This window comes from Nilaparvata lugens, chromosome 10 (genome assembly GCF_014356525.2).
Source record: "Nilaparvata lugens isolate BPH chromosome 10, ASM1435652v1, whole genome shotgun sequence".
Lineage (NCBI taxonomy): Eukaryota > Metazoa > Arthropoda > Insecta > Hemiptera > Delphacidae > Nilaparvata > Nilaparvata lugens.
In genome coordinates this window covers 26,976,381-27,002,094 of record NC_052513.1, presented here as the reverse complement: position 1 = coordinate 27,002,094, position 25,714 = coordinate 26,976,381, and the positions used below count along the sequence as shown (strand labels likewise).

Sequence of the window (25,714 nt, the reverse complement as noted above, 5' to 3'; positions counted from 1 at the left end):
AAATTTATTGCAATCACGATTATGGAATTTCATGTGCTCCAAACTCTTGAATTTATCACATCAAAGTAGACTATTACTCATGTTCCAAGGCTACATTATATTATTATACACGAAAGTAATAGCTGAGTTCAAATCTGGACAGTTCCGAGCAACACAGAGAATTCAGACGTCTAAAATGATCGATTTGGATCATGACCGAAATCACTTGAATAATTGAACATGTAACTCTCGTATAGCGTGAATCGTATGTCAAAATAGCTGACAGGTGGGGAAAAATGTTTATTTCAGCCGTTGTAACGATATTAGACACTTATTGTACGTTTTTTGTTACTTGGGCGATCTATTTCTGTAACTCAAAACTATTTTCAAACATTCAGTTCAATGGTTTTACAATATTGGTGAGAGAAAATTCCAAAAACGTTGGACTGTAGTTGTACTAACAGGAAATGAGTTTTAAATACACTTTAGATTCCTAAACAATGCTTGGAGTATCTGAGCTATTTTTGTTTTTCCCTTCAAGTAAGTTAGCTTCAGTTTCCTAGTTTGATACAGTATTGGGATTCCAATAAGAAATAATGGAATAGAAGTTTGAAAGTTGAACTACCAAGTTCAAATCTATCACAGTAGGTATTGTTAAAAATGTGATAATTGGGTGGAAAACTGAACTGTAGCTATTTTGATTCTGTTATGATTTTGTATGGTAGAACGATTTCCTAGATCTCTGTCAAAGACGAGAAATACCTACTACTTCTCCCTTCAATTACTCCTTGAAGAAGTCCTATATTATCATTTTCCCAAGTTGAATTATACTCCACGTTTTCATAAATTGAAAAATTTTTATTGAGCAGAGGCAAAAATTAATAATACATGTAGTCATCTCTACCGCATTCAAACATAAATCATTAAGTTGTTTTCATATTCATTCAAATCATTTTCTTTCTTCAATATGTAAATTAATTTGTCCTATTTTAGTGATAATAATGTGGAATATTTCTTCTATGTTTGGTTTTGAAGCATCTACATTTAAAAATCTATTTTGTGAAAATAATTAAGTACTGAAAATTCTGTGAAGTGAATAACTACAATATAACCTAATTCGGACTATGTGTAACCTTATCTGAATTTGGGAGAGGAATAGCACAAGGTTGCCTTATTTTTTCTCTCCCTATGATGTACTTATTGTATGAATCAATATATAAATAAATGATATAAAATGAAAATAATTGTTTTAAATCATCATTATTCAAGTTTAAATGCAATACTTACTCGAATGAATGATAAATATCTGATAAGTACACATTGTGATTAAGTTATGTATACCACGGTATTTAGATGAAATTTTTCTATATACCGTGATGTATACTTCATCTAGCTGACATCTATTGGTGGAGAGAACTTCGGGTGCTATAGTAAGATTCACTTCAAACTGTCAGAATCGGTTGAATGGGAAGCATTGATGCTATTTATAGGGAATGCTGGCACTTTGAAAAGAATCTCCCTGTAGGGTGTGATGATGACAGTGATCAACTACTGTGATTTAAGGAATTTGAACGATAATAATAGAGGGTTTCTTTTTTATCGCAATAATTAATACTCTTTTCTTCCTCATCAAACACAATACGAGCATGGATTTCAAATTCAATGACTAGCTTTATTATCCAAATTTTTTATGCTGTCTCATTATGAGCTATTCTGTAGAGACAGTATTAATTGTAGAAGAATCAATATTACCGGTATATTCTTATATGCCAAAATATAACACTGTAATCAATTGTATTTTGGTGTGGCAATTGTAAAATGGACATCCACAGTCAAGACAAAAGATATTAGTCAAAAACGAATATATCCTATACTGAATTGGCAAACATGATAATTATTAGGCCTAGTGTTTTTTCTTCGTGATTTTTCAAATTTCTGCCATATTCAGCGAGGATCACGAACATTTCTCTGTCAGCTTCCTACTTAATTCTTTTTTTCATAATAAATGGGAGAATATAACAAGCAGCTTAGCAAATAGGACATTCCTACATACTTACTTTACTTTCATTGGCGCTACAGTCCGATGTGGACCTTGGCCTCCTGCACAATTCGCCTCCAATCGTCTCTCCTCTCCGCCACATTCTCCCATCATCTGACGGCCAAAACACGCAAATCGGCCCTCACATCCTCCAGCCATCTCTTCCTGGGCCTTCCTCTTCTAAGCGTATCAATCATTTTACTTTTTAACAAATTATGCGGTAGCCTGCAATGCTCCATTCTCTGGACATGCCCCAACCATCTCAACTGTTGCGCCTTTATAACTCGTACAATATCTTCTGGTCCCATGAAATTGGCAATCTCTTCTTTATTTCTAATGCACCACCCATATTCTGTTCTGACTGGTCCCATGATACGCCTTACAATTTTTCTCTCAAAAACCTACATTCCTACAAGGTCCTCACATAATCTAGAGGGTCTTCTTTTGAATAAACCTTTATTCCCTCAATAGATTTTCTTACAATTGCTAGTAATAGAAAAAAAGAAATGAATAATGTATCTAACTATACTTTATTTATACTTTATTATATTTTTATTTAATATCTAATAAATTATAAATTTGTTTTTATGACATCATACCAATTATATTCTTACTTAATGTTTATTTATTGTACAATGCAGATGATAAATTGTTTAAAATTGAGTTTGTTGTTGCCGATAATGTGTTATAGTATGCCTTCAAGGAATAAAAATAGTTCTTATTTAATATTATTGCTCAACAATGGAATAATAAGTACAAATAATCAAAAATAGGGGAGTCCAGTCTCACAAGATGTGAAGAATAATCATGCGACAGTGGTGTAGCGAAAGGGGGGTTCCCTATACCTCCCCATGAGCCCGAAAAAGAGGCCCAAAAATCCAAGATACCTCCCACCCTCACAACAAATTCCACTGGTGAAGTCTATAAAATGATAGCCCCCCCCCTTCAAAATCCTGGCCACATTACTGTCATGTGATTAACTGAATACTTCTATATACAGTTTTTTGTTTGTTTATAGGAACATGGAACTTCAAACTTCACCAATACATCATACACTCCAAAAGATGCTAGAAGTGAACTAAATAAGATAATTTGTTCGTAATCGAACATCCCTGAAAACTCTAGCGCTAACATCAGCAATTTGCATCAAGTGACATTGCATATTGTATTAAACATGATTCTGTTATGAGAATCGTCCCTCAAGTGATGAAAAAGTGATGAAAGCCGGGACAAAACCAGTGACGAAAAAGGCGCCAAAACTTGCCGCCAAAAATGGCAGCAACCAAAATATCAACAACATCAACAACAACAACAACGTTAATAACAGCAATGGAAACGGGAATTACTTGAGCAGTGGGAGTAGCTCGGATTCGAGGAGAGGGATCAGCCCCAGCCCCCCTTCCGTACCCAGGTCCAGGGGCAGTGATGAGTGAGTACAACGTTTTTATTAAAATTAATATTTTGGAAATTAATCAACATTTAAATTCTAAGTTCCAATATGGAAAAACGTTCTATATATTTTTTCTAGAAGTAATCAACATTCAAATGTGTTTTATTGGTTCCAACCAACAATAACTTGGAAAATTGGAAAGTGTTTTTTCTTCAAGAAACTAAGAAACCTTTATCATTATATCAATTGGCTTTGATGAAAACTCGATAGGAATCATCAATTTTTTTAAAAGATGGGGAGCAGTTTTAAAGAATTTGAAAGGTGTTTGAGCTTTGATAACAAGGAGAGAGATACATCTAGGGATTTTTAAATGGATTCTGTTTTTTTTTCACTTTTGTTATAACTGGAAACGTTTTAAAACAACAATATTAGAAATGAAAAAATATCCTGATTATTGAGTGGATTGCTGTAGAATAGTAGTGGGTGTCAGCTTTATTTTGTGTTTTTATCAAGTATTCAATCAATGTTACTCATTGATAAAACATACAATATAATGTAAATTATTAGTTTGCAAAAGTAAAGCCAAACGAATTAATAATTGCATAATGTGCAAAGTGGAGAAACTACAAAGACGAATCAAGTGATGAAACCCTAAAAAACAGGTATCCCCTATCCCATGTTCTATTTCAGATTAAAGTTTCAAAAGAATTATCAATATCAACATGAGTATTAGCTGGATAAGTTCATATCATCATCTAGCATTGTTTGAAAGAACCAGGAAGTAGTTAGTTAGAGGCATCATGCTACAAAGAGCTGACCAATTTTTGGATGTCATTTTGTTTTGCGAATGAGGTCTGCTCAATTTACATACAAAATTAAGCTGAAGTTTTAAATATTCTCTCTGTTCACGTACGTGAGTGAAAGATCAAAAACTACTAAAGAGGTGACACAGTTTCTCATGGAATACAGTAGCACACTTTCACTCATATTTTGTTTACTTTTCTTTTTTATTATTCCAAAAGAACCAAACCCAATAAATAAAAATCATAATGAAAAAATTAACAAACTATTTTTTAACAGAATTTCACAAATCAATTTTTTGAACAGTAATATTGAGTAATAACGAGAATGTAAATCAAAAGCAAATTATGTATGTGCCACTATTTTACAATGTATCCTGGAATTATAGAATGGTTCATGGTTTTGATTAGTAAAAAATATCGAGTATGAAATGTATAAAGGCTTGAGACAACCCCGTTACTTGAATGTGGAACGGCAAGAAGACATGGAAAATCCTAATCAATTAAATCCAATTTGATTCAATGTATTGCAATCCAAAGCAAACCAACTCAATCGATCTAATCTAATGTAAATCTATCTTGTCCCATACAATTCAATTCAATCAGAATCAATCGCTCTGTTTCCTTATCCTATTGTTATTCAATCCAATCTAATTTAATAGATCTAAACAAATCAACTTCATTCCATTCCAAATCAATAAAATAAATAACTAAATCGTATTTCACTATAAATTCGAAGACAAAGCAGGAACAAATAAAAAACTGAAGTTCATGTTTTTGAATGTTACATTTTATGTTTGGAAATAACGATTATGATTGACAGAATTCAATTCAAATTATCGTTCATTAATTATTATATTTTTTTCAAAGTAATAATAATAATAATCTTTATTAATTCGAAAAATCTTGACAGAATATTGACATCAACCACAACAACAAAAATTTTCGAATTCAAGTAATTTTTTTTTTTTGAAAATATTAAAACGAAATAGTTTTAAACCTTGAATTCGTCCATCTAATCATCCAATCCAATCTACCCGAAACTTCAGTAGTTTCATTCCTACCACACAATAAACCGAAACCCTACTATAGGCCTGATAAGTGAACACGTGTTCCCCCAGTTTCCACGAGCGCATTTCCGCAAAAACCATTCAACCACCCCAATCAAAGTGGATAACCGATGGTGGTCATTCAAATACCGGCTTCCCATTGGTCAACCCACTTGCGTGTTGTGGTTTCCCCCAACCAGCGATGTCATCCCGAGATGTAATCACCTCAAATCGCTTCAATTTCGCTCTTTAAAGGTTGTGTGCAATACATCAGGTTCAACTGACATCCTGGTTAATCCGAGTGAGGGTTCAATGACCCCGCTAGTCCGACACATGCCATACTTGATCCGAATCACCCTACATACTCATACTAATCGATACAGGACTCTAAAATATGTATGATGTGTGGCGGGTGATAAAAGAGCTATTGAAGGGGTTGGAAATTGGCCTGATTTCCGATTTTGTACAGGAGAAACACTGCCTGCTCTTACGTATATGCTGGGTTCGGGCTACAGTGAGTTACGTTAATTTTCATTTCTAATCAGTACAATGCTCAAAGAAGCTACGATCATTAATAAGTAATAGCTGATTTTTTTTATGTACAAAACTACAAAACAGTTGTTGATATATTATAGCTTATTACATATTTTATTCTAAACATACTCTCTGGAAGCTTCCAATCTTTATTTCATGTTGAGTTGGATGTCTCTTTAATTTGAAGGAATTTAATGGGGAATAGAAGAGATATGGATTTTGAATTACATGATTTTTGGGAACATGAGAAAAAAACAGGGATTTTCCAAAAATCTGATATATTTTGCTTTAATTTGTTAAAATGGAAATGTTGATGTTCTCTTCTAAGAATTTGCTTATACCGGTTCTGCACATAACTTACTTTTCAAGAATTAAGATAACATTTTCAAGGAGTTTGAACATTTGAGAGAAAGAATGATTATTTTGAACAATTCCCTGGGACGAACAGGGATTTTTAGACTCCTCAATCCTAATAATGCATATTTTTCAAGAAACTACTTTCGTGCTGTTTCACAAAACTTGCAAGTATTGATTCAGAAATTAAATTTGGTACTTGATCATACATTTTGAGTTCGAAGCTCTACGAGTTCGAAATTTTAAAAATTGTGAAATCTACCAAATAATGAAGTGTCCAAATTAATCAAATAGAATCCAAAGTGCGCGGTGAAGTGAATCTGACGTAATAACTCACTAACAGTAATTTAAATCTTGATTCCAGCTATCATCTATCAGAGCACTGTATTTTGTTACAAATAAATCCCTGATAAATTATTCAAAATCAAAAATAGTTGTTACTCTTCACTCGTATAATACAATGATGAGCCTTGACTTTTCAAAACGCAGGCATTTTCAACAGAGCAATAATGAACCAAAAGAAGCAGGTGAAAAAGTAATATAAGTTATTCATGTTGAATGAAGGTCTAGGGCTAGGCTAGGCTATAATCTTCACCTCCAACTTATCAAGTGGTAAAGTGTGTGGGTGTTGGAAAAGTGGAAGAAAACAGAGGGAGAGGAATGGAGAAGTTTAAGAGGAAGAAAAGGAGAACATAACGGAGGGAGAGAAGAAATAGCTGGTTTTTGGATAGGAATGAAAGACAAAAGATGGAAGGAAGAGAGAGGTAGAGTGAGAAAGAAAGTGGACAAAAATTAAGGAGAGAGGTTGCGTGATATGATGCTACCAAATTACAAAATATCACGGAATGGTTTCTCGCCAATAGATTAGCAATAGGCGACCATAATTTCCGAACTGAAATCCTTCAATTTTCACTGTAATCTGATCGCATTGGCTTGGTGAAGAAATCATAATTTTATTCGGGATGATTTTATGTTCATTTAATTAGTGTTAACGTTTATTTGATGTAATAGTTATAACTTTCATCAAATTATTTCTAGGCTTGTGATTGGGTAATGGGAGGGATGATAAGATGAGCGGATATAATATACAGCTTTAGGTGAGTCAGTATCACTGGGAAGTGATTTAAAACACTAAAATTATCAGAGCAATAAGATACCCGCGCGATCAAGTAGCCAACCACTTCCCAATTGCCACTATTAATTGAGTAAAAAAATGATGCTAATCAGTAACAGAGCTTAAGACTATTACATTTTTAAAATGTATTAGGATTACTGCAGAAAGCTTAGGCTACCAATAACATTAGAAGCTGTTTCAGATTCTTTCAACATATCTGGTAATTACAGGTAGAACATGTTGTTTATTTCCCGAAATATAGAAGTCTGAAGAGTTCAACGAGGTTTCTTTTTTCCAGGTTCTTTTAAATACATGAAAAAATTGAAGTATTGTTATTTATTAAAAAAATATTTGTTGCAACAAAAAAGATGAATCAATCATACAATAATTAATTATTTAAAAAATGTATCAACTAAAACTTACACAGAACTTATAAAACTCTCTCCTTGAAATTTTCAGCTTAAGACTTTTGGCACAATATACTATATTATAATTAGTATATGTAATATAATTAGGTGATCATGTCAACAGCACATTATTGTTCACACATTCTTATCAATAATCTGAATACAAGAACAAATTGATGGATCATCAAGCAGGCAAAAAACCTTTAATTTCTCATAAGTTACAGTAGAACTAACATTAGAATGATTGAGATTTGGGCAACTGTTCTTCCTCTAACGAGAGAATAATCGAAAAAGGGTACACTGAAGTAGGTGGTGTTCGGATGTAAAACGTAAACCAATAGAAAAAAACGGGAAAAGAATATAATTGAATGGGCAAGGTAATAAACAAATAAATAGTTGATCATCAATCACAATAATTCAGCAAATCAATCTAGAAATTACAAGCCAATTAGAATGTTTGCAACGCCTAAAGGTATAATTGAGCCATGAAATTGGTGTTGATAGAAGAGTCGCAATGAAACAGTTGTGAATAAAAAGAGGTAGGACTAGAAGGAAAAAAATGAGGGGCACTGTCACAGATTCGACCTTGACCTTCATTTGACCCTTGGTCAACCGACTTGTCAATAAGAGCAGATGATAACTTCGGTGCGGCGGTGGCTAAATAATTTACCGGCCAATTGGTGGATGACTTCGATCAGTTGCTCGAGAAAAATAAAGAGAGAGAGAGAGAAAGAAAGAGAAAGAAAAATGGAAGGGAAACGAAAAGGTATTGGAAGGGAAAAGGAGAGAAAAAGAGTGGCCGAGTAACTCTGTAGTTGCTACTTGAGAAAAATACACAGAGAAAAAGATTGGACGGAAAAACTAAAAGGTATGGGAAGGAAGAAAGAGAGAAAAAGAATGGCCGAGAAACTACTTGAGAAAAATACAGAGAGAAAAAGAATGGACGGTGAACGAAAATGTATGAAAGGGAAAACAAAGGATAGGAAAGAGTGGATGGATATTGAAAGGGTCAAGTAATTGAAGTGGAGAAAGAATGAGAATGATATAAGATGAAGTAGTCCAAGTAGAGAGCAATAGGGGAGAAATTAGAATGATAGAAAACTAATCCAAGTAGAAGAGAGCTGATGATTTTTTATGGAATAATTAATGTAAGTTAGGTGGTGGAATGAACTGAGCCCGGTGATAAGGAAAGTTAGAGAAGATTAAAATAGTTATTTGTGCAACTAGTGCGCAAAGTGACAGTTTGCTGCACCGAAAGAAACGTTTACGCACGAGCCGTAGGCGAGTGCGGCGGAATAATGGTTTCTTGAGTGCAGCAAACGAACTTTGCGCACGTATTTCACATTGCATTTTTCCTACAGTTACCTATGAATATGAAAAGTGGGTAATTATGGGTAAAATTCCATGTAATCCATCAAATGTTTTTCTGTGTAATTTTATTATTAATAAAAATTTTAATTCATTTAAAATTGAATAATAACAATTTAATTATAATGATTAGTAATTCAATTGAAAATTTATCTGACTGCTTGAAGGGGGTTTATCTTATGTAAGCATTGAAATGATAAGCATATAATCAAGGCACATAATGGCAAGGCAACGCCGTTCTCCACTGCCATATTATAACGTGGACCTCACTATACCACAGTTAACATTACCAACTTAATTTTGATTTTCCTGCACTGGTGCTCCATATAACCTACTAACTATTTTATGTTGTCATGCTGCAAATCTGGAGTACGCAAATAATACTTTGCACACTAGAGCGGAAAAGTGATTCTTTGCGGCCTGCAATCAGTGCAGAAATGCTCACTTTTGAAGGTATCTGTAGGAAAACAATATTTTCCTATCTCTTCTCTTCACTCTTTCTTGAAAAAAGAGTAGTTGGAAGAGAAAAAACAATTAAAACATTTTTTTCATTGATTAATTTTAGTGTGAAACTGACTTGGTAGTGGTGTACGTCTTGAAAGGTGTTAGTTGGATAGTAATAAAGATTCACACAGATTATGCTATCTAAGGGAAATACATACGATAAAGTGGATACATAACATATTATTCTAAATTTTTATAAGCTTTTTGTAAAAATAAAAATGATGTAAAATCTAAATTCAATTGAAGACCTGATATTGAATAAGACATATTGAAATTTGAGTTATAATAATGCATTTATAAGTAAAGAATTTTAATGAGAAGTATTGAAAATTCAGGTTGATATAACAAAGTAAAACGATTAAAATAATGAAAAGGCGGATCGTAAATGATGACAGTAACTAATAAGATGGTTGATCACTGAGGAAAATAAAAGAGGGTGAAAACTAAATACGAAAGAATTGAATTGATTAATTGCCTTTATTAAGGGCAATTGGAAGAGATGAGATAAAGAAAGAGAAGAGAAATGAAGATAAGAAAACAAAACATTGATTTGTACCACCACTAAACTAAACTAAACTATGGAAACTTTTTAAAATTGGATTGTAAAGTGATGGGAATAGAAGAAAGATAGCTGAAACAAAAATAATATCAGGTCCAATAGAAGAACATGATAGGAAGAAGAGGAAGAAATGAACATAACAAACCGGAAGATTATAAGAGGTACTTAGCACTTTACCTCTAGTCTGTACTTAATTATTTACAAAGTTGTCTTAATAGCTTCACAGCTTCGGCTAGGCTAATGTATACAAGAACCAATCAAATGAATAATTCAATAAAAAATAGCACAGTCTAGCGATTCTTTATTATAGACCGAAGCGTTTATTTTCAGTGCGGAAATAAAGTATTCAGATTTGATGCTATCAGTGGCGAACTTGAAAAGTTTCTTGCTGAATATTTTAATTGTAACACGATTTCAATGTCAAAATAATCGATACCACTTGCAAGAGATTTCTTATGGTTGAACTGCAGAGAATGTTGAAATGCAGTGAGAGAGATGAGAAAATTGTTCAGGGAAGGGGAGAGAGATTACAATAACCGGAAGACATTCCTGACAGATGAGTTACATGAGATCATGGAGGGTGGTCACAAAAACCGAAATCTATCAAGATCAATTTGTAAAAAAAAAATTTGACCAAATTATAATTATTAAAAAATCCAGGCAGTGTTAAAACTACAGACTATTTGTAGTTGAAACATCATTTATAATTTACTGTAGATTACCTCCTAATCACTAAATGCATTCTGCATCGGTTTGTTATAACCCAGCCTTTAGTAATACCTTTTGCTGATTATATATCTCTTACTGCAGTAATTCACACTGAATCAGTTTGATTAAGTTGGAAGTATATTGGCAAAATGATCTAGACCTGTCTCTCTGGAAGGCTCAAAAAAGGGTATGTAGGAAAGGCAATATTAGGGTGAGGTTACAAACACTTACACTACAATCACTGTAAAAATATACATTTATACAATAACTTAAACACCCAACACATGAATCAATTGCCTAATCCATGTCTGGTGTATAGGAGCCATTTTCCTACATTAACCCTTGTGCAGACCACTGCGTTTCGCATGAAGGTAATGAAGATGGCGACGATTTCAACCGTTCAACCAATATTCTCGCGTTCCCGAAGGCTTCATAAAGGTGCAAACAGAACGGGTAAGCCAAGGTGAAGGTCGATGCCACTATACAACAGTGCAATGGTAGAAACATTTGGAGTATAGAAGAATACTAGCGAACTATAATTCACATAAAATCGACCTGACCGTTCAGTTCGTACCCTACGACTTCTTCCGAAATTCTTGTGAAGAAGTCCTCTGATCTGACAATCTCTCCAGTTGATATTCAAGTTCATTCAACTCGACCTGAATATACATTTCATGAATATACATTTATGAATAATATGAATTGTGTTATCATGAAGGTGAAAAATACATCAATTTATTATAAAATTGAGAAATGTTTTAGCATTATCCCCTGGACATAATTTGGATTGATAGAGGGTGAATAAGAGCAAATAGGAGAATATAGTGTAAACCACATGTTCATATTGGAGTATTACGTAGCAGGATGACTGGTTGATATTTCGTCAATATTCCTCTTGTACTACTAAAATTTATAGAAAATACAATAGAGTGTTGAACTGTTGAAGATAGTGGCGCAACAATTGCAAGCTAATTCCTAGAATTTATGTGCTGAGCTGTTTTCATGAACCTTGACCCTGGGTGGGTGGATGTAAATCACTTCTGCGAATGTTCGTGCAAAGCTGGACCGTAATTCCGACAAAGATCCTTATCTCGCAAATAAGAAAGTCTAATTTGTTTTGGTGTAGAGTGCGAACTTGAATAAATCCTATTCCATTCTTGTAATGTGGTGAGTCATGCATGATACGCGATTATTGAGAGAGGGCGACTTGGAAATTACAGATTAGGGAACAAAGAAGCTAGGTAGTGCTTATTTCTCTTATCCTGTGTATTGTAAAAGGAATGGAATATTTGAAATGTTTAGTGTTTCGTGCATCATACACTATGAGTAATATTTCACCACATTATTCCTATGCAACCTATAACTATTCTATTTTCAAGATGTGAGTGCGAGTACAACTAATTCATCCGGAAAAATTTTCAGACGAATTATTATTATTTTAAAATCGTTTTATAATCGAGTATAGATAATGCTAAACATTTAGTAAACATATCAACTTTGTTTTTATATATAGTATGGATTTCATATAGTTGAGTTAGAGAAAGTAGTCAAATTTGACCAAGAAGTGGAGGAGAAAAATGGTGAGTGGGAGGAGGTAAACTGAAAATCAGTGTAAACTGACACTGTGCAAACAGCACATAGATTGTTTAGATATTGAATATAATCATAATTTAGAAATTTAAAACTTTATACTCAAATTTAATTTATATATCCAACAGATGCAAAACTTCAATCATCCAATTTAAACGAGTATGACTGTCAATCATTCGTGTATCAAAACAACCGCTTGAAAACTAGACACACCGGTTACCAGAACAATTAATAATACTCAATTAATCACAATCGCTCCAAAATAATTGAAGGTCAAAGTTCAACCCCTAAACCAACATTTAAAAAAAGAATTGAAACAGAATAAATGATCATCTATTGCCAAGTTGATTGTTTGCATAGTAGCTTTGTTTGCAGACAGTTATGAATAATTTTGGAGGCGTTTTCCAGCGAATATTCGTTAATAATTTTCGTGGCGTGACGCAATTATTTCTGTGACATCTGTTTGTGTTCGAAAACGGAAAATTCATCAACGTGATTTTAACTGACAGCATTCCTTGTAAATAACACTGCTGCCTCACATTCAAACAGTAATGACATTTTTAAGTGAATCTTACAATATACTGATTGAAATAGTGGTAATCGATTGGCATAATAGCGGGAAATAGCATGTGAAGTATTGAGGAGGAAATGGTTGGGTGGTTGACATGTCATACACAAGGCCAATTTACATTGAGGTGGTATATACTGTCGAGGAAAGTATATGGGAAGAGGGGACCGGAAAATGAAGGAAAAAGAGAATATGAGAAGATGGAGAAATGGTTGTAGGAGGAAGATAAAGTGAAGGTGAGAAGGAAGCAAGAGAACAAGAAATAAAGAAGAATTATTTATTCTTTCTTACAATAAGTAAATCATCAGAATGATAGGGAGGGTAACCTTGATCTATTTCTCTCCTAAATTTAGATAAAGTTACACATAGTCCAAAATGGGGAAATCTGTGATTAAAAAAATAATATTGTAAGAAAAAAGTCGAACAGTTCATCTAATATTGAAACTATTTATTGCCAATTATGATAATTTGAGAGATTATTGAAAAACAATGTTAAGAAAATTGATTTAGTTAATAAGGCCTTAAGTGATTGTTTAATCGTATGAAATCAAAAACTTAATTTTGGTGGAGAAAAAAAGAATAATAGGTATTCAGGGTATTAGATGGAATATGGCAGGAAAACTATAGAGTTAAAACTTGCGTGTCTTGAGGGATATCATAACAGGTATCCCTGAATTTTTTGTATTGGGAAAAATTACGAGTCCTACTAGAAAAATCTGGTGTGGTACACTCACACAACTTTCCTTGTTCATTGAACTCATTCTTAAATGAGAATAATTTAGGGGAATAACATAATGACGATTGGCGGCAAAATATTTGCAACTACTATCAGTACATGTGTATGTATAATTGTTTTCAGAGTACTTTTTCCTTTGTGTGAATTGTGAAATTCGATTATTTTTTCAAAAGTCGTAAAAACAGCTGTTCTAAAGATGAAATATCTCAACTATGACTGTGTTATTTTTATAAACTGCTCTACCTACCTACCTCATGCACGAGAGGGAGGTTACAAAGTCCATTTCTCAAGGATGGGGTGGACCCCCATTAGTTTCCCAGGAAAAAGACTCATGCCAGTTGATAGAGCTGATAAATAACTATGAAGGGTATGAATTTGAAGAAAATTGTTGAAGCTGTTTTCGAGAAAACCGTGAAAAACATGATTTTTTAGTCATTATCCGCCATTTTTCTCAAGAATATTACAGAGCTCCTGAAATTTTCCCAGAAATTAGACTCATGTCAGTTAATAGGGGTTATAAATAGCTATCCATGGTATAAATTTGAAGAAAATCGTTAGAGCCGTTTTCGAGAAGAACATGGTTTTTAACAATTATCCGCCATTTTTTCCACCATCTTGAATTGAATTTTATTGAATTTCTTATTGTCGGATCCTCATGCTGGTATAAGGACCATAAGTTTAAAATTTCAAGTCAATCTGTTAATTAGGAATGGGGTTATCGTGTTCACAGACATACACACACACACACAGACCAACACCCAAAAATCATGTTTTTGGACTCAGGGGATCTTGAAACGTATAGAAAACTTGAAATTAGGGTACCTTAATTTTTTTTGGAAAGCAATACTTTCCTTTCCTATGGTAATAGGGCAAGGAAAGTAAAAATCAGATCACCATGGGCATTTGAAAAAAAATCATGGTAAATCCAATTTCATCAACAAAATTGACGCAGTAGGCCAAACAATTTATGTATTACAATCAATAACTCTCTTAAAACGCACTTTCGTTCTGATTCGAATTCAATTCAGATTGAGTTTCCCTCCAGGTTTCCATAACAATATAATCGATATGAGTGACCTCATTTCAATAGAAAGTGTGTGGCCGAATAGTGCGTATCCTTTTACGCACTTGCTCGACCTCACGCGTGCGTGCGTGGATATTTGGATTGGATTGGTTCGAGTACTTCTGTAGGCCTACTTCCCTCTATTGATTGGAGGGCCTCTTTATTGGTTAGCACTCGGATAATAGATTTTTGTTATCATTTGGCTTATATCAATATCGCACAAGTTTATTGCTACGCCTATATTATTTTGGGTCATCTGAATGAGTGCCAGTTATAATATGCCCAGAACTTGAAATGGAGGGATCTTGGAATGAGAATAAAATAGTTATTTGTGCAACTAGTGCGCAAAGTGACACTTTGCTGCACCGAAAGAAACGTTTACGCACAAGCCGTAGGCGAGTGCGGAATGGTTTCTTGAGTGCAGAAAGGAACTTTGCGCACGTATTTAACATTAAATTTTTCCTACAGTTACCATTGAATATGAAAAGTGAGTAATTATGGGTAGAGTGTCCTGAAATCCATCCAATGTTTGTCTGTATGATTTTGTAATTGATAACAAATTTAATATTAAAATTGATAATTCAATAAAAAATTGTTTTCTTCTAAATTTTAAAAATTTCAAATTAATTTTTTTTTTGAATTTTCAAATTTTATAATTTTTTATTTATAAATTTTCAAATTAAAAAATTTAATTTCAAATTTTTAAATTATTTTTTTTAATTTTCAAATTTTTAATTTTAATAATTTAATTAGTTTTAAATATTTATCTTGTCAAAATTATATGAATAATTTTCATTGCGTTGTCATGCTACAAATCTGAAGTAAGCAAAGTATTACTTTGCGGAAAAGTGATTCTTTGCGGTCTGCAATCAGTGCAGAAATGGTCACTTTTCAAGGTATCTGTAGGAAAAGAAAATATGATCAATTGAGCCAAATTTGGTCTTGAAATTCCTCTCCATCTTGATAGGTCTATTTTGGTCAATACCAATACCACTCAACCTGTAAGCGGCAAGAGCAGGAAACTTCTCCTAAGAGATCATTAATAAAGAATGCATTCTATACGATCATAATTACAAGATAGTCCAGGCGCTGTCTTGCATTGAGCGTACATGAGAGAGGCAGAGAATTTGACTTCGGATTATTGTTAGGGGGTCTTTAGTGTATATGAAACTCGATGTTGTCACGTCCCAGGGTGGTCGACAGCTTGGGGGGGAGGGGGGTAAGTTGTAAAAAACGCGCGCTTATAAAATCGCCTGTCCTGCAGTTACTATTCATAGTACAGCTTTTAATTTTTTCTCAATATTATGTACATATAACTGGCTTTCAATGTGGTCCTCTACATTTTTGCGATAAACCGCATAGTTTTTCCGTAAAAAAATAAAATATCTCGAAAAATGTATTTTTTTATTATGGACTTTTTGTTATTTCTCGAATATTGAAGTCATTAGCCGACTTAGAGGAAAAGGCGCCCTTTAAACGTTGTAGGCCGTTTCTTCCTGAATCCAATGATGTATATAGTTTGGGGGTTATGATCATAGATGCGGTGGTGGGAGGGGGATAAGTAGCACTGTTACGCTGCGGCGCGGTCCTCCCCCATGATTAATGAGCGTAATGGCCTGTCTATCGCATCGCTCCTACTAGTCTTTGCATTCGAATTATGTATTTCAGGAACGCTATCTTATGTATTTTCGGTCGCTGAACACGATTTTTCAACTCTCAAGTCTCAATAATTGATAACTCTCATCATAATATACTAATTATGGTCAAAATTACAAACTTCATCCCATTCTGCAAGGAAACTAAGAAATGACTGTTTGAAATAAACGAACTTGGGTTTCAAGAAATATATTAGGATAGAATAATGATAATATTTATATGTGTTTATGTTCTATTGTTTTTATCTCAAATTAATTTATTGTGATGCGCTGCAGGCTAAATTATATTATTAATTGCACACTGGCCACGCTTACTTGATATAGTGGTCAGTTAATTTCCAAGAAATATTTGTGGAATTTCTTAGTTCTTCATGGTGGAAATGGAATTTATCATTCATTCATTATCATAATGATTATGTTTAGTATAAAAATGTTAATCTTTCGTGAATCTTCAGTTTGTCGTGAACTTTTGAGAAATTATATCCAATATAATAATAGATATGTGTCAAATCAAAATGAAATGAAAATTTAAAATATTCATTCATATTATTTCTAATAGTATTATTATAATGATATTTCACTAAATTTTGATTGATTCAACCATTATCGTATTCCCGTTCAGACTGTTTTGAAATGGTAACAAGTTATTCAGTATCAAAATTTGGGATTCGAATAGTTTTGGGCCATGCCTGTTATTCTTTCCCAAACATATTTATATGATTTGTAATTTTATCCACAAATGAATGAATGAATGTATGTATTCCTGCACGTAGCTAACGTATGGATTATACCTTTATAGATTCTTGCATGTCACATTAATAAATCTCTGCCACAGATTTAGAAATCAAGTCTCGATGGTTTGGAGAGCATATTATTGGAGTGATTCTTTAACTCTGCTGCTTCTAATATGTTCACTACCTTTGTTTGATTTTAGACCATAGACATGAAAAGCTATGTCCACCTGTATCACTCCATCTTTATTGAGAATTTTCAAAACTCTTCTCATCACAAAGTTTCCATAATCTTGTAGCGTATTGAAGTTTTGAAGAGTGAAGTAGGAGTTGAGTTCAGGAGAGCCATGTCATCATTATGCGAATTTGTCAACGATATTTAGGGATTTAGTCAAATCCACAACTAGTTTCACTTTTTCATGGGCCAAGTGAGATTAAGAGTTTTTTTTCAAATATCCATCAGATGTTGACAGAGATTGCGGTTATTGTAGAAATGCATGCTGCACTAAAACTTCAATGCTGAATTATCTTTAAACAGCTACCTAGTAAAAATACAGAGATCAGATCTTTTTGTTCTAGAATCAACTAAGACTAGGATTTTTGTTTGATTGCATCGTGGAGACGGAAAGAACTCTGTTTCTTTTTATAGGTGAGAATACACTTTTACAATTTGCCACAACCATGTTCAGATAAAAATCGTTGGAGACCGAATAACTATTTCTTTCTATACGTTCAAAAGAGAATCACACACTTCTTCACTTGCTTCCAGACCATTGATAACATTATGCAGATTCTGTTGTCCATCAGAGTCTTGAAGAAAAATGTTATGTTCTCTTGAGAAGGTTATGCTTCTAGAAATCATTCTCATCTCTCATTATTCTTGTTTTACTCCATTCGATGACTTTCTTCACAATCTCCAGTGATATCCATAATGATGTCAACATACTTGAACAGAATATCTTGATGGTAGATTTATTTATATAGTAGCAGCCATTTTAGGAAAGCCTTTGAAGAACTAGCTATTCCAATCACTCAGTTTTGGATGATCGAATGAGGGTTTGCTCCAAAGCATGATCGGTTGTCACATTTATTAAATTTTCAAGGTTTCATTTGAGAGTCAATGTATTGACTGTATAGAGTTAATGTTTCCTTATTGGAAATTATTTTCCTTCTATGAGTATTTTTCTATATTTTCTAGATATAACACAGACTCCATAACATAGTTTGTGTGATTGAATGAAAAAAGTATGGGATCTTTTCTCGTACAGTTTCTATGTGCAATACCAGAGTCCTTCCTTATGAGCATGAATACAATTTAAGATAATTTAAACTATGTTACAATAATCAGTCATAAATTTCAAGTAGTCATTGATTTTGCATTGTGATTCTAAAAAAACTCCACAAATAGCTCCTGTCTTCTTTCAAATATACTTTGACAATCTCATGTTTGAACCGTTCATGAGTCCTTGTAGTTGTTTCATGGAATTGATTGCTTGCTCTCACACCTTAATTATACTGATCTCCCCTCAATAGATTTCCAACAGTATTCTCTCCAAATATTTCAAATTCAAGAAAGATATCTCCCATTCCACTTCCATTCATGTACCACCCCAAGACAATCAGTCAAACTCAGTCAGATGAAAAGTGTCTATTCGTAGATATAAGTCACAGAAATCAGTTGATAAAGCTGCGTTTACACCAAAGTTATTAACAAAATGTTAATAACTTAATCTTTATAGACTCTATTAGATTAACGGAACTTGGCAAACACATATGTCCATCATGTGTATGATAAGTTATGTTCAATGTAATAGAATCTATAAAGATTAAGTTATATTAACATCTCGTTAATAACTTTGGTGTAAACGCAGCTTTAGAGTTGTATTTCCTTTGTAATAAAATATTTAGTCATATCACATGGGAGTAATTGGCATTATTTGTGTTCCAAATGTAAATTTATATTAATAAAATATTTTACTCCTGTTACACGGTTCTCTATATGGGGTAGCCTATATTATTTGTTTAACTTATTCCATTACTTGACTTTCGCAATTCCAAAGTGATCATTGAACTAAATCGAATAATTATTCTTTCTTGATAGAATATCAGTTTTTTATCGCTGAGAAACACATATAGGATTCCTAACAAGATGGTTTATCATTGCAATGTAATCATAAATAGTGATAATGAGATGAAGTTTGTAATTTTGACCATAATTAGTATATTATGATGAGAATTATCAATTATTGAGACTTGAGAGTTCAAAAATCGTGTTCAGCGACCGAAAATACATAAGATAGAGTTCCTGAAATACATAATTTGAATGCATAGACTAGTAGGAGCGATGCGATAGACAGGTCATTACGCGCATTAATCTTGGGGGAGGACTGCGCCGCAGCGTAACAGTGCTACTTATACCACTCCCACCGCCGCATCTATGATCGTAACCCTCAAACTATATATATCATTGGATTCAGGAAGAAACGGCCTACAACGTTTATTGGGCGCCTTTTCCTCTAAGTCGGCTAATGACTTCAATATTCGAGAAATAACAAAAAGTCCATAATAAAAAAATACATTTTTCGAGATATTTTATTTTTTTACGGAAAAACTATGCGGTTTATCGCAAAAATGTAGAGGACCACATTGAAAGCCAATATTATGTACATAATATTGAGAAAGAATTAAAAGCTGTACTATGAATAGTAACTGCAGGACAGGCGATTTTATGAGCGCGCGTTTTTTACAACTCACCCCCCTCCCCCCCAAGCTGTCGACCACCCTGGGACGTGACGACATCGAGTTTCATATACACTAAAGACCCCCTAACAATAATCCGAAGTCAAATTTTCTGCCTCTCTCATGTATGCTCAATGTAAGCCAGCGCCTGGACTAAGAACAACAGCAATCTAATAATGCTTACTTTAGTAAAACCAGAGACAAATACAAGTAGGTAAGATAAGTCTTACGCTTATCTTCTCTCTATGGTAAAACTCACTTCAAACTTCCAACATTCCATTTTCAAAACAAAAAACATCAATGCTCCCCATTCTCACTCAATCAACCAATGCTGACAGTTTGAAGTGAATAACATATAGATGAATTTGTGGCTTGTGACACATATTAGTCTAACGTTTGGAGGATCAAATGAAAGATATGGTACCTACATTATAAACTTCAAATTCATGACCGCAAAATTGGCAGAAGGAAAATGAGAAGCTGCTGAGAAGTTTTCTAATCCAAAATTTTGGATCAAGTATACGTACGGTAATAAGTTACCTGAAGAATTCATGATTTTGGCCTAAGACTATTAAATGTCAATGTAGCTTTTCTTTACTTCTCTTTTCGACTAGAATTACATAAAAATATAGTAGAAATTCATAATTTTATTCTTCTTCAACACGGAATCAGGACAAAACTATTCTCTCAAACATCCAACCCCTAAAACATGAATCATTCCATGGAAATTTATCAATATTCAAAATATATTACAATAGAAGAGACAAATTCTCATGGCTTAATTAATTTAAATGAAGAGACCCACAACCACAATTTACAGGGGTGAAACCCAAGAAGCCCCCTCCTATAAATTTAGGAAAATTCACCTTCCATCCCCCTCCCCAACACAAAAACCGTTGTCAGTAGTTATTTAAACAGACCTTTTTTGAGGAACCCCCCCCCCTAGAATTGAAGAACACAGTCTGTGTTCAAACATCCACCCCTCTGAGAGCACCCCTCCAAACTCCAAGGTAAATCAAAAGAAATATATATTTTCAGTTTCTATTTTACTCTATTTTTAGCTGAGAGTAGCGCAATCTAACCATAAGTCACGACTACAGTATCACCGTATAATGACTCTCAAGAACAAACATTATTCTGATGTGATGTACAACCCCAAGAACATTAACCTTGAAAATATAACCCTTGGTGACAAAATTACAGCTTGGACGACTCTATAAATATAATCCATGATAGATATTATTATCAATGTTATTGGAATATACTGTCCTTCTATTCAGTTTTATTATTTTATCTATTATTTAGAATCATCGGATTTCTACGAATAAATTATGAGAATGTAAGTTGATCAGGCGATAGGTTAGGTTAGGTCAGCCTTGAACTGAAGTCAAGAGTAAGTTAAGTCTGAGTTTTATAGCGGTTGTCACACCAAGTGAGGCAAAGGGTTCATTGGCATGGAATTAGCACGCAATGCTTAGCTAAGTGCCAGCTGGTCAAGTACTTGATGCGGTGCACTTGGACTTGAGATGGTGGTATATTAAAAGGTGGGAGAAAGACGGGTAGAGAGAGAAAGAAAATTGAAGAGAGGAGGGAAAATAAAGGCAGATATTTGATATTTATTCAATTCGTCTTACATTGCCAGGTCTGTTATGACCTATGGCAAACACAAAATTAAACAAAACAAAAAATAACACTTCTAAATTTAAATCTGTGGGAGAAGTAAGGATGAAGAAAGGAAAAGGAAGAGAGGAGACAAGGGGGAATACGAGGAAATAGTGGAGAGATGAAAGTGGAATGGGAGAGATTGAGATGGAGGAAGAATGTAAAGAAGATGAACGGTAAAGAATCAATAGGATAAGAAGAAATTGGAAAAAGGTAAAGGAAGGATAAGATTTATAGGGAGAAATGAGGAGATAAGAGGAAAAAAAGGGAAGGAAGATGGAAAAGGTGGAAGGTAATAGATAGGAAGGAAGGAAAAATTGTTGGACGTAGGAGAAACGAAACGAGAAAAGCTACAAGATGAATGGATGATGGAAGGCCAAAGAGAAACAGAAGAGAGAAGTAGGGATTTGTATGAGAGGAGAGACCGGAGTGAAAATATGGGCAGGAAAAACAGGAAATAGGAGAAGAAAAAAATGAAGGAGAGTATAAAAGACAAGCGAAAAAGTTATCGATGGGTAATTATTTCCTGATCGAGGTGTGTTAATGCTAACCCAAGCTGTATTCTGTGACCAAATTGATAAAATTCAACAATACTAATGAAAATACCTCTTCTAAAACACACGTGCAAGAGAAATATGAAAAAAAGGAAAGAGGAAAAGAATGGAAGACTGATGTAGGCTCAAATAAAAATCATTTTACATGATAAAAAAATGGGAGATTGAATTGAAAAATAAGTTCGGAGGAGTCTTGGAAGAGACACGTTATTGCAAATAAAGGATTCCAGATTAGTTATTCATTTTGATCAAAATGAAGTAGCCTAACTAAACAACAGGCTTTAATTTAAGAAGATGGAGGAGTGAGGGTGAATTACATGAAACAAAGAACGCCATAGAAAATAAGTTCAAGTGAGGGAGTAGATGAGGAAGAAAATTCAAAGTGACAAGTAGAAACAGCAGGAAACACGGAACAACGATGACACGAACGTTAATTCAATGGAAAATAAATGTGAGATATACGTAGTGAAGCATTGATGCAAAATCGAGGAGAACTTTGTAAGCAAGTAAAGTGGTGGCATTGTACTTTCTTTATCAAGTGAACAGTGGAGTAAATAAGACGACGACAAATAATAATTGAAGAGAGAGGCAAATAATGAAGTCAACCGATATTGCGCGACTTTACTGTGGTGAGAAACCACTTTAGTCTGTCAGCATTCCTTATGAATGGCATATCAATACTTTCCAGTCAACCAATGCTGACAATTTTAAAAGAATCTTTCACTGTAGCAACTACCTAAACTACTAGCTTCTATCAACTACCTCAATATGAAAAATGAACAGGTCGTTTCACGGCTACAGGTAGGGGAAGAAAGAAATAGAGAGAAAGAGAGAGAGAGTGAGAGTGTGTGTTTGAGAGAGTGAGAGTGTGTGTTTGAGAGAGTGAGAGTGTGTGTTTGAGAGAGTGAGAGTGTGTGTTTGAGAGAGTGAGGGAGAGAGAGTGAGTCAGCGATTTAAGATAAAGCAAAGCACTTCCGGGTTGCTGGAGTGCGCCACTAATGTCACTAACCTTTGACTTATAGATTCTATTTTTAAAAGCACGGGCGCATATTGGAGCTGCCACACTACAGCGCTACACCGGAACTACAGTGGAGACAGTTTGTGAATTATAAACGATCGCCTTAAATGGTTATGACGTTGTGGAGGCAACAACCAAGAAATAGTGACAATTAAGACCGGAGAGTTCGATTGATTGTAATCATCGATGCAGATTGGTAGGATGACATAGTTCTATAGATAATAATATGCAAGGAGATGGAATAGCTTCATTGGAATATTCATATTGGTCTAGTCTGAATGCTACATTAATTAATTGAAATAGATTTGGGTCACTTATTGAACTCATTATTATTTTATCTATTATTAGAATCATCGGATTTCTACGAATAAATTATGAGAATGTAAGTTGATCAGGCGATAGGTTAGGTTAGGTCAGCCTTGAACTGAAGTCAAGAGTAAGTTAAGTCTGAGTTTTATAGCGGTTGTCACACCAAGTGAGGCAAAGGGTTCATTGGCATGGAATTAGCACGCAATGCTTAGCTAAGTGCCAGCTGGTCAAGTACTTGATGCGGTGCACTTGGACTTGAGATGGTGGTATATTAAAAGGTGGGAGAAAGACGGGTAGAGAGAGAAAGAAAATTGAAGAGAGGAGGGAAAATAAAGGCAGATATTTGATATTTATTCAATTCGTCTTACATTGCCAGGTCTGTTATGACCTATGGCAAACACAAAATTAAACAAAACAAAAAATAACACTTCTAAATTTAAATCTGTGGGAGAAGTAAGGATGAAGAAAGGAAAAGGAAGAGAGGAGACAAGGGGGAATACGAGGAAATAGTGGAGAGATGAAAGTGGAATGGGAGAGATTGAGATGGAGGAAGAATGTAAAGAAGATGAACGGTAAAGAATCAATAGGATAAGAAGAAATTGGAAAAAGGTAAAGGAAGGATAAGATTTATAGGGAGAAATGAGGAGATAAGAGGAAAAAAAGGGAAGGAAGATGGAAAAGGTGGAAGGTAATAGATAGGAAGGAAGGAAAAATTGTTGGACGTAGGAGAAACGAAACGAGAAAAGCTACAAGATGAATGGATGATGGAAGGCCAAAGAGAAACAGAAGAGAGAAGTAGGGATTTGTATGAGAGGAGAGACCGGAGTGAAAATATGGGCAGGAAAAACAGGAAATAGGAGAAGAAAAAAATGAAGGAGAGTATAAAAGACAAGCGAAAAAGTTATCGATGGGTAATTATTCCTGATCGAGGTGTGTTAATGCTAACCCAAGCTGTATTCTGTGACCAAATTGATAAAATTCAACAATACTAATGAAAATACCTCTTCTAAAACACACGTGCAAGAGAAATATGAAAAAAAGGAAAGAGGAAAAGAATGGAAGACTGATGTAGGCTCAAATAAAAATCATTTTACATGATAAAAAAATGGGAGATTGAATTGAAAAATAAGTTCGGAGGAGTCTTGGAAGAGACACGTTATTGCAAATAAAGGATTCCAGATTAGTTATTCATTTGATCAAAATGAAGTAGCCTAACTAAACAACAGGCTTTAATTTAAGAAGATGGAGGAGTGAGGGTGAATTACATGAAACAAAGAACGCCATAGAAAATAAGTTCAAGTGAGGGAGTAGATGAGGAAGAAAATTCAAAGTGACAAGTAGAAACAGCAGGAAACACGGAACAACGATGACACGAACGTTAATTCAATGGAAAATAAATGTGAGATATACGTAGTGAAGCATTGATGCAAAATCGAGGAGAACTTTGTAAGCAAGTAAAGTGGTGGCATTGTACTTTCTTTATCAAGTGAACAGTGGAGTAAATAAGACGACGACAAATAATAATTGAAGAGAGAGGCAAATAATGAAGTCAACCGATATTGCGCGACTTTACTGTGGTGAGAAACCACTTTAGTCTGTCAGCATTCCTTATGAATGGCATATCAATACTTTCCAGTCAACCAATGCTGACAATTTTAAAAGAATCTTTCACTGTAGCAACTACCTAAACTACTAGCTTCTATCAACTACCTCAATATGAAAAATGAACAGGTCGTTTCACGGCTACAGGTAGGGGAAGAAAGAAATAGAGAGAAAGAGAGAGAGAGTGAGAGTGTGTGTTGAGAGAGTGAGAGTGTGTGTTTGAGAGAGTGAGAGTGTGTGTTTGAGAGAGTGAGAGTGTGTGTTTGAGAGAGTGAGGGAGAGAGAGTGAGTCAGCGATTTAAGATAAAGCAAAGCACTTCCGGGTTGCTGGAGTGCGCCACTAATGTCACTAACCTTTGACTTATAGATTCTATTTTTAAAAGCACGGGCGCATATTGGAGCTGCCACACTACAGCGCTACACCGGAACTACAGTGGAGACAGTTTGTGAATTATAAACGATCGCCTTAAATGGTTATGACGTTGTGGAGGCAACAACCAAGAAATAGTGACAATTAAGACCGGAGAGTTCGATTGATTGTAATCATCGATGCAGATTGGTAGGATGACATAGTTCTATAGATAATAATATGCAAGGAGATGGAATAGCTTCATTGGAATATTCATATTGGTCTAGTCTGAATGCTACATTAATTAATTGAAATAGATTTGGGTCACTTATTG

The 25,714-nt window shown here is 34.2% G+C and overlaps 1 protein-coding gene and 1 long non-coding RNA gene across 6 annotated transcripts in view; one reads left to right on the top strand and one right to left on the bottom strand.

The window, feature by feature from the left end:
• Window positions 1-25,714, top strand: part of LOC111050272 (kinesin-like protein KIF12) — a 59,848-nt gene that overhangs the window by 2,292 nt on the left and 31,842 nt on the right. For all 5 annotated transcript variants that reach the window (XR_005572369.1, XR_005572368.1, XM_039437082.1 and 2 more), the window contains exon 2: window positions 3,036-3,446. Coding sequence is in view for 3 of the 5 variants with exons in the window: in XM_039437082.1 (XP_039293016.1) it covers window positions 3,235-3,446 (212 nt within the window). In the remaining 2 variants the exon portion in view is untranslated. The remainder of the gene's footprint in view (window positions 1-3,035; window positions 3,447-25,714) is intronic.
• LOC120353418 overlaps window positions 1-25,714 on the bottom strand; it is a 55,036-nt gene that overhangs the window by 7,013 nt on the left and 22,309 nt on the right. The window lies entirely within an intron of this gene.